The 9,846-nt window shown below is 27.4% G+C and overlaps 2 protein-coding genes and 1 long non-coding RNA gene across 4 annotated transcripts; 2 read left to right on the forward strand and 1 right to left on the reverse strand.

The window, feature by feature from the left end:
* The first annotated feature begins 3,235 nt into the window (after positions 1 to 3,235).
* Positions 3,236 to 4,970, forward strand: LOC141535873 (uncharacterized). The gene is made up of 2 exons (XR_012480660.1): positions 3,236 to 3,703; positions 3,772 to 4,970. It is a non-coding gene; the product is annotated as an uncharacterized LOC141535873 (long non-coding RNA).
* A 1,252-nt stretch (positions 4,971 to 6,222) lies between these two features.
* On the forward strand, positions 6,223 to 7,432 carry Sifa (neuropeptide SIFamide). Its single transcript, XM_074256547.1, has 3 exons — positions 6,223 to 6,248; positions 6,894 to 7,048; positions 7,148 to 7,432. Exons 2-3 carry the CDS (start codon positions 6,919 to 6,921, stop codon positions 7,237 to 7,239), a joined length of 222 nt encoding a protein of 73 aa, XP_074112648.1. The 5' UTR covers positions 6,223 to 6,248; positions 6,894 to 6,918; the 3' UTR covers positions 7,240 to 7,432.
* Positions 7,433 to 7,735: 303 nt separating this feature from the next.
* On the reverse strand, positions 7,736 to 9,099 carry Eth (ecdysis triggering hormone). 2 transcript variants are annotated; one of them, XM_074255735.1, is made up of 6 exons: positions 9,052 to 9,099; positions 8,612 to 8,673; positions 8,344 to 8,534; positions 8,140 to 8,218; positions 7,954 to 8,065; positions 7,736 to 7,896 (listed from the first exon to the last, which is right to left on the reverse strand). In XM_074255735.1, exons 2-6 carry the CDS (start codon positions 8,643 to 8,645, stop codon positions 7,845 to 7,847), a joined length of 468 nt encoding a protein of 155 aa, XP_074111836.1. In that variant the 5' UTR covers positions 8,646 to 8,673; positions 9,052 to 9,099; the 3' UTR covers positions 7,736 to 7,844. The 2 variants fall into 2 exon arrangements, with proteins under 2 accessions (XP_074111836.1, XP_074111837.1); XM_074255736.1 differs by having other exon boundaries at positions 8,362 to 8,534; positions 9,052 to 9,071.
* Positions 9,100 to 9,846: the final 747 nt, after the last annotated feature.

A 9,846-nucleotide genomic window follows, 5' to 3' on the forward strand; every position in this document is an offset into this window, starting at 1 on the left:
ATACCGAGAGCTATTGATAGAAATGTCAAGGCTAAAATTTTTGTATTCATTTTTAGCGCCCGGGTTTATTTTAAAAATTATTCGAGCCTCGACAAAAAAATTCGATACTTAGACGCTCCCGAGATGACTCTTGATATTCGGATTTTTAATCAACTATTTCCGTGGGTGTATCTCTTCGATCCATTTTTAAAGGTCGAACTCCAAAGTGGGTGAGCGAATAATTTTTTTATGTAAAGCTTGACACGAATATCTCATTAAAATTGTAAAACTTCGGATGTTCTACAAAACTTTGTTGAAAAAAAAAGCTCGGTCTTTTTCAAGCTTCTAATTTAGGACGTGAAAAATTAAATTTAAGTCTTAAAACTGGAAGAATTATTTTTTTTTTAAATATTTTGGCTCTTAAAATTCTTAGAGGAGTCTCATTTGAAACCATCGGGCGTACTGGAGGATAAATAAAAATTATTCAAGCTTAAAAATCGCTATTTTACCGATTATGGAAATTGAAATCCAATAAGAAAAAGAATTTCTTTAATAGTTCGGTTATTTTACTAAAAGAAAGAATTTCATGCTTGTTTTTAGATTTTTTTATTGAAAAAAAAAAATTTTTTTTTGAGGTCAATTTTTTTTGAGCCTTTCTAAGAATATTAAAAAATAATTTAAGTCAATTTATTATCAATTTTCTAAAATGGGCTATTTGACAAGAATTTTTGAGCTTGAAAAAAAATAAAAATAATCTAATTAATTAATTTTCAAGCTTTTTTTTCTAATTATCAATCATTAAAAATTCAATTTAGTATTTTTTATTTTCTAAATAAAATTTTCGGTAAATTTAAAGTTCAAAAATAAAATCATAATTGTAAAATTTGGATAAAAATTATATAAAAAAAAAAGATGATTAGTAAACTGGAAATAAATCCAGCTTGAAGAGATGATAAAAAAAAATAACAAACCGGAGCTGGGATTTAAAAGTGACGTTTGCAGTAACTAAGACGAAGGCGACGGCTCGGACGTCCTTCCCCGGAAAGTGATAAAGATAAAAGGAAAATATTTAGTCTGCACGGCGAGGAAATAGCAGCAACTAGTTACGTTCCTGGCATGGATTCATAAACCTCGACCTCAGCCCTCACTAAACTCCGGAGGCCGCATCGCATACTCAACTCAGTATTGATTAAATTCCGTCGGCCATTTTGCCCCGGCATCTCATTGGCCGTCGTCCATTTTGTCCTCACCCTCTCGAAAAAAGTTTATCATCCCTCGGGCCCTTTCCCTCTTCGCCTCTCTTTCTCTCCGGTCATTATTCAGCTCGGTCCTCCTCGTCCAAAGCGATGATATGCTTGCGCAACCCTCCGGTTTTTATTTCCATTTCCAGGGTTGTTTTTTCCGTAAGCAAGCGGCTAGAAGTTGAAGTTGAAGTTGAAGTTGAAGCACTAGGTAGAAACATAAACGTACAATTGAATTTCAAACTCGCTCACGTGAATATCATCCCCACGCTCGTTACACGTCGTCTCCCCGATGTATTTAAAGTCCGCGTACTCCAGTTTGTTCCGTTTCTCATTCCTGGCATGTTTATGCCTTACGTTTTTTCTACTTTTATTTCATGCTTCTCATACACCTACCTCCAACTCCTACAGAGTAAATAACAATAGGATACCGTATAAACACGCCTCACTTTTGGTTATCGTGGGTAGATTACTTTTTTTTTATCCCTCTTTATTTCATGTTGACAGAATATCATTTAAACTTTTTTTTAAAGTTAATGTCAGCAGTTTTAATATTTTTATCCGTGTAAGCTTTTTTTTTTTTTTTTTTTTTTTTTAACAATACAACAAATATTAGAAAATAATAATGATAAAATTTCAAGGCTTATTAAAAATTATTATTTCAAAGATTTTGTTGCAATAATAATATTATAAATAGCAAAAAAAAATTTTTTTATTCAAATGATGTTGTATTTTGTCTACTGATGATATTTTTAACGATAAAAGCTCATCCTGGAATTTCATTTATCTATAATACTCACACGAGTATTTAAATTATGTATTTTATATATTTCATAAATATATAAGAAATATCATATAATTGAAAAAAAAAAGATAAATTATGTAAATTTTGCTATAAAAAATAACAATTCAAAATTTAGCATAATTAAACTTAATTTAAAAGTTATCTTCTTGAAATTAATCGAACAAAACTTTCTTAAAATTGAATTTTTGAAAATTAACGTCATGAATAATTTACGTAGAAACAATGTCCGTAATTGTAGTGCATTAAGAGATCAAGTTTCGTCCGTGGATCGATTGCACTGTCTTTTCAAAATTTAGACCTAAATACAGTCACTTGAAAAAGTTTTTATGTACGGTAGCTAGTGCAAGGCACTGCTGTACATACTATGTACTATGTACTTCAAAGATAATGCTAAAGTTTCCACAGAAAATCTTCTTATATTTATTATGAAATAAACTTACAGCGGCCCTCTCGCACCCGGAGATCTCAATATAATCTTTCGCGCAAAACAAAAGTTGAGATAAAATATCAAAAGTATTGCTCAATACCTCTGTAGATCTCAAGCTGTTCGCTCTCGGCCAAACTTTTCACATTTACCTTAAATTATTAATAAAAGTATTACTACATGTCCGTATAAACTTGTTATATTTTTTTCTAGTAATTTTAAATTAAATTTTTTGTTTCCTTTTATGTTTTACTTTAATTAAAAATCTTTTGATGATAAAAGTTACTTATATTAATAGTTAAAAGTTACAGAAAAAAAATAATAAAATCTCTACTTAACAAAAATAATTATTTCTTAATTATTGACATTTGAAAAATATGAGAAAATTATAGGATAATTTTTTTTATAGAAAATTTAATTTTCTATACTAAAGGTCTTTATCAATTTTTTCATATTTTTAATCCATTAGACAAAATATCAAATTAAACAATGAATGAAAAAAATTTTTTTAAGAATTTAAAGGTATTTTTTTAATTAATTTTATAATTATTATTTTGGGTGAAATATTAAAAATATGAAAAAATAATAAAAGACCTTTGTTGTAGAAAATTTAATTTTCTATAACAAAAGTCCTTGTCAATTTTCTTCTATCTTTAATTTTCTAGGCAGAATATTAAATATAAGTCAAAAATTTTATTTGTGAGCTTAAAAAGATTTTAAAAATTATTTACAACAATAATAAAGATAAATAACTGATTCCGATTCGATTGATAGGAAGATAAAAATCTAAAACCCCCAAAAATTAAAACCCATATTTTCAATCTTTTAAATTTCCTCCGGTATTGATTTCCCATCGCTCTCAGATGGCGCCTTTTGATACCCAAATACCTCTTGCACATCTATACCCCACATATTTACCCAAAACACACGTACACCCCAGCAGTACTCCAGTGGGGGTAAATATAAGCCAGTATCAAAGAACTATTACTGGTCGGTAACCATTTTACGAGGGCGAATCAACATCAATACCCCGCGCACGCGTCCTTAATTACACTTCGAATTCCCATCCACATCCACAACGCCAAGGGTTCGTTCCTTTGGTTATGGATCAGTTGGGCTTCGGCCCTTGCGCGAGCCTTCGGGCTCCCAATTTCCACCCTTCAAAGTTCCTTAATAAATAAATAAATAAATAAATAATCTCGTGACTCGTGAGTGATCTTTAAAAAAAAAAAAAAATTACGGATTAACGCAGAGGTAAGTCCAAATTTTCCCTCAATTAATTTCTCACAGGATAATTTTTAATTAATTTTTCTGTCAAGCAGTTTGGAATGGTCTGTGATAAGGACAGAACAGGTCAAGAATGAAGAAAAGAATTATTTATTAATAAAAAAAAATTAATAATTAAAAAATGAAGACGGACTTTTGGGAAGAGAATAAAAAAAATTGGTTATTGTTAGAAAAATGCCGTTTAAAAATAGTCGGCATTGAATCAACATATCCCTTAGAATAAATTTGCCAATATGTAACCTACCAAAGTTTGCTTATACTGTAAGTACATACATATACATATAAAATATAAAATATAAAAATATTTATAAAAAATTGCTCTTACCTTAAAAGTAAGATTTTTTAGAATATACACGGCATAAATTTATAAATTATTATTTATAAATTAATATTATTGTTATTATTATTTTTACACGGCCGCTAAGGCAAGTGTGGCGGGTGTATTATGCAATAAAATAATTTGTAATTGTAAAACATGTTAAATAACTTAATTGTTATTTAATTAAATTAATTTTTAAATTATTAATTTATTTTATTAAAATTATGTATTAAAATGATAAATAACAAAATCTACGTCTTCCAAAAAAATATATGTAATTACTATTGATAAACTATACCTGTTAATATTTATAAGTATTTAAGTGAGCTATTGTAAACTGCATTGGAGACTTGAGAATCGCAAATAATACCATCAACATATATTTAATATATAATAAATAATAAGATAAGACATATTATATTATATTATATTGCAATATATACTACAGCATTGTATTATGAATATATATAGAAAAAAATAGTATTGTTACAGTTATTATTTAAAGCTATTGAAGCCGAGCAAATAATAAAAACTGAAGAAAAAATTTCACACAGTGTGGCTTTACAAATAAGAATACGTTCAACAGGAACGGGCAAACTAGGTGAAACCTTTACAAAGTTAATTGGTTCATGTTGTTACGCCGTTCGCAAACGTTGTGACGCGACAATAAATAAGTAGGTTAGTTGGAAAGATTGATAGCGGAGTTTTATTGATATCACATGTATCAGATATTCAGATATGATTATTAATGATAAATAATGTTGGGAATTTAAACGACTTTTCATTGTCGGGCTTACTTGCGTTATTATAATTATTATTAGTGTTTCAAATGTACTTGTAGTTATTGTTAATTGTGTGTAATATGATATTGGGTTTGAAAATGTATTTAAACAATAATAATGGTTTAAAAGTCAATTTTTTTTTATTTATTTATTTAACCTGTCCTTTGGAATTTTATTTTAGAAGAATTTTTTTGATAAAAAAAAATTCTGGGTTGATGAATTTTTAATTTTTAAATAAAAATGAATTTATTAAAAATTGTAGGATGATTTTTAGTTGAATTTTATAATGAGCTAGTAAAAAGTTGATTATAAAATTAATTGTGGATTTTTTATGAAAAATTTCTGAGAATTGTTCAAAAATTGCGAGTTTATCTGAACTAAATTTTTTCTGTACGAATTTTTAATTTAGAAAGTAAAAATTGATTTTTTTTTATCGGGAAATTAAAATTTCATTACAAATTTTGCGGCATTTACACACCCCTAAAAATTACAAAATTACATTTAGCTCCATCTTTTGAACATCTTCTTAGAAAATATCGCGATTTTCGATGTACCTACCTTGTCGATTGCTAAGAATTAAATCTCTAGCACCTTTGCCAATATAACCAGCTGTTGGCGGGCTTACCACTGCTGGTAAGATTACTGTTTACCTTCTTTACGGTGTCTTTTGGTAAAAAGATTGAATTCGTTACCCAGAATATTGATCCTTTTTTTTTTTATCAATACAGACGTAATTAAAAGCTTTTCAAAGATTAGATTTAATCATATTTTAAATCTCGGAATTTCAAATATTATCATTATTTTCAATGCTATATTTATTTATTCCTTTTTTTTTGGATAATATAAAAATCATATAAGTTCATGCAAAACCTCTTAAAATTCTACACGAAAAAATATAATCGGTAAAAGCTAGACTATAAAAAATAGAGAGATGATTTTAAAGACGGAATTTTTAAACATTTGACTTTAGAATAAATATTAAATTAAACTTATATAAAGAATATTTTATTTTAAAATCTTTAGGCATCCACGCTGCAAATTTTTTAGTATCGAATTTTCCCCACGTAACTTTGAAGTTTCTTCCGATCCACTTTTCGATTTTTAAAAGCCTCACTTTGATCAACCTTAATAGTTTATCAACTAAAAATTGCCTCCATACATGACACAGGCAATAATAAAATTATCTGGCAGAAAATAAGCTCGAATTTCCCCAGCGGTAAACTTCTATTTCACCACATCATAACTCAATAATTCTATCTCGGGGGCATCACCCTCGTCTTTCTCATTAACCCGAGTAATTATATTTACTTTGCTCTGGCAAATTTCTGTATAAAAGCTCCGAGCTGTTGTGACTTGACCACAGTGAGCCAGTGACTCGAAAAAGAACAACATCATCAGTACAAGCTTGCAAGTAAGTACAAATATTCTCTAACTAAAATATATAATACTCTACTGCTGAATCGTTCTTTGGAAAATTTATTGCCTTCATTGAAAATTGAAATTTTTATGAATAATGCTCATTAATTATTAGCTGTCGTCTGCAAGTAATGACCACTTACTTGTTTTGACATTCACATTTTTCTTTAATTCTTAAGCTCTATAAAAGCTGAAAAGTTTAGTTGTTTCTTATCAGTTCTCTCAAAACTTTCAAGTCAACTACTTCTTGCTCCGGTAAAGTTCTTAAATATTTTTTTTTTTTTTTAACGTCATTAATTAATTTACTAGCAACCTTGCACTGTACTTTCTTAACTATTGATGTTTTTAAAAATATAAGCTCATCCTGATGTTACACTCTTCAAGAGCTTTCATTTAAGTACCCACATCAATTTTTTATATATTTATATATATTATATATATGTATATATGAAAAATATATCAAAAATGCATGTGGGTATTCAAATGAAAGCTCTCGATGAGTGTAACATCGGGATGAGCTTATATCTTAAAAATTTTCAATAGTTCACAAGATACAAGGTCATTTCTTAATTATAAATCTAGAGATAGAGTTAAAAAAAAATTTTATTCTTTAAAAATATTAAAAAAAATTTTTTTTTAGACAAAAAAAACCCAACAAAACCATTATGATGTCACTCCGAGTTATCATTATCCTCGCAGTCATTGCACTGATCGCAACAGTCACCGTAGAAGGTGCCTACAAAAAGCCACCCTTCAATGGAAGCATCTTTGGTAAACGTTCCAACTCAGCTGCTGGTAAAAAATTTCATCAATATTTCTTTAAACTCACAATTAATTCCTCAATTTTTTTTATTAAAAATAATAATTAATTAATTGGTGCTCTTTTTTTTTTAGACTATGAAGCTTTGAGCAGAACACTCGGAACCATGTGTGAAATCGCCAGCGAGACTTGCAACGCATGGTTAATGCCCCAGGACTCGAACTGAAGATCTCTTATCGACTAATTTACCTTTTTGATCTTCTGACGATGCTTTAATCGCAACTGATGATTATTTTGCTTGCAAAGCTATACTCGATAACAACACTCACCTTGCTTTTTCAAATTTTTTTAGTTCCACTGAATATTCGTTTGGAATAAAATTTATAAATGTAGAAATTAGAATTTATTTATTCAATGTAAATTATTTTAAAATAAAAAAAACTTACATGAAAAATTGAGTTTGAAGTTTAATTCATTAATTTATAAGAAAATATTTTTTACGCTTATATATTTTATAAATATCATAAATATAGAATATATGAAAAAATTCATGTGGGTATTTAAATGAAAGGTCTGATTGATGAGTATAATATCAAAATGGACTTATTTTTACGAAAATATTAATAATTAAGGAATGACTGTTCCATTTTATTAACTAATTATGTTTTTAACGAAAAAGATTTTTTTTAAGAATTTTTTTTTTCTTAAAAATAATGAAATAATTTTTTTAAAACAATAAATTTTTATTACAATTATTTCCCATCACCAGTACACAAAATTTCAAACAATTCATCATTATAAAAGCTCTTTAAAATATTCCTGTACATCGAATTAATTTTCAACATTCTTGCGTTTGTTTCTCTGCCAAATTTCGTTGTCGATACTAAAAAAAAAAAAAAATTATTAAAAAAATTAAATAAAAAAAAAATTGAGCACTTACTCATCGGAAGCCGTTCCGTATTTATAGTTTGCATAAGACGCAAGAGTACGCCAAAGCTCGGGAGGTCCTTCAATAGCCAGCGGAAAATGCTCCCACGATATTGAATCAATATCTGACAAAAAATGATAATAAATAAATTGTAGTTATAAGTATAATTAAGAAATTAAATAAATAAATATAATTTACTTCCTGGAGCAGGATAATTCACCATCCTCTTATGTATTTCCGGATCATTCCCTCCCGGGTAAGACAAATACTCATTAGACTGAAAGGATAATTTTAATAATTCAAAGTAGGCTGGTAAAAATAATTTGTTAGTAATTTTAACCGTAAAAATTAATAATAATAATAATAATAATAATAATAATAATAAATTATTCGTTTAACTACCGGAGAGTATTCACTAACTTTATTAGCTCGGGGATAATTTTTAGATTGCTTGGTCAATAAATACTCGTCGATCCTGCCGCTTCGTCCAACTCGCGGTATGTTTTTTGCTATTTTAAGAAAAAACGCTGGTACTTCATCCGCTTCGACGGTGGTCCAGTTTATTGAAAGCACCATTCCAGTCACACAAATCACTTTAACAATAAATTTTAATGCATTAGTAAAAAAAAAAAAATAATTAAATAAAATTTTTAACAAAATAAAAACTCACCAATAAAAATTTTGTTAATTTTTTGTGTCAACATTTTTTAAAAATTTCAATTTCGCCTTTGTCTAAAATAAAAAAAATTTTTCACACGGTCAGATTAGAAACTCATTAAAATTATTTTTTAAATTTGAAAATAGGAGCAGAAAAAAAATTATAACGAGAGCAAGAACGTGAGTGTAGTAGAGCTTGAGGAATACTAAATGATAAAAATCTGAAGAAAGGTTTATATACTTGTTTTATTAAATAATTCGTTTTTTTTTTTCGAGTGTATTAAAAATAAAAAAATTGTTGAGTATTTTAGACTCAGTTTTAGTGTGACAAACTATTAAATTATTGTTTTGAAGTTGGGTAAACTCGTAAGCGATAAATATTGTGTGAGACAACACATTTCATTCATACAAATAATATTATATCAAGGCTAAATAAATAAGTATTTTACTTACCAGAGTTCTATCGTTGATACTTTTGATGCATATGATACTTGGATTCGCGCTTTTATACTCCGTGAATGGCTAATAAAATATTTGACGCGGGTATTCTATAAATTGAGTTAACAAGTTTTGGCATGTCGATTTAGAATAAGCAGTAAGATTTTAGGGTTACATGCTGGTTTGCTTTATGCTGGTAGACGTGATTTGGTTGATTAAATTATTTGATCTAGATACTATTTTTATTTTTAATTTTATTTGCTAATTTATTTAAAATCGTACTCTGTAATTTTGATATTCAAAAATATTAAAAAATAATAAAAAAAGGCTGAAGTTTCCGTATGTGGCCTTATTAGGCCTTATATGGCTTAATATAATTTAATATGCCCATTTTTAATTTTTTATTGAAATTAGTTCTGAAAATTTTCAACAGGTGGCGCATGGTCGCTTAAATTTCTCGCTAATGAATAGTTAACTTTGAGAAATTTAGTTTTAAAATAAAAATTACTTTATTGCGTCTTCTAAGGAACTTATCTGATGATTATTTTCAGTTCAATCAACCACTTAATCAAGTTTTTTTTTTTTTTTTTTTTAATTCAATTTAATAATTGAATACAAAATTATAAAATACATATATTAATTTTTTTATATTAATTAATTAATAACTTATAAAAATTTATTAAAAAAGTTAAATAAATCATTAAATAAATTAGAAATATATTTTAAATGCCAATTTTCTTAAAAAAAAAAATTATTTTAATGTTAGTTAATGTCAATATCGTGTAAATTCAACATCAACCTACTGGTTTG

This window comes from Cotesia typhae, unplaced genomic scaffold (assembly GCF_013202065.1).
Source record: "Cotesia typhae breed Kobodo isofemale line unplaced genomic scaffold, CoteBio_Ctyphae scaffold_152, whole genome shotgun sequence".
Classification (NCBI taxonomy): domain Eukaryota; kingdom Metazoa; phylum Arthropoda; class Insecta; order Hymenoptera; family Braconidae; genus Cotesia; species Cotesia typhae.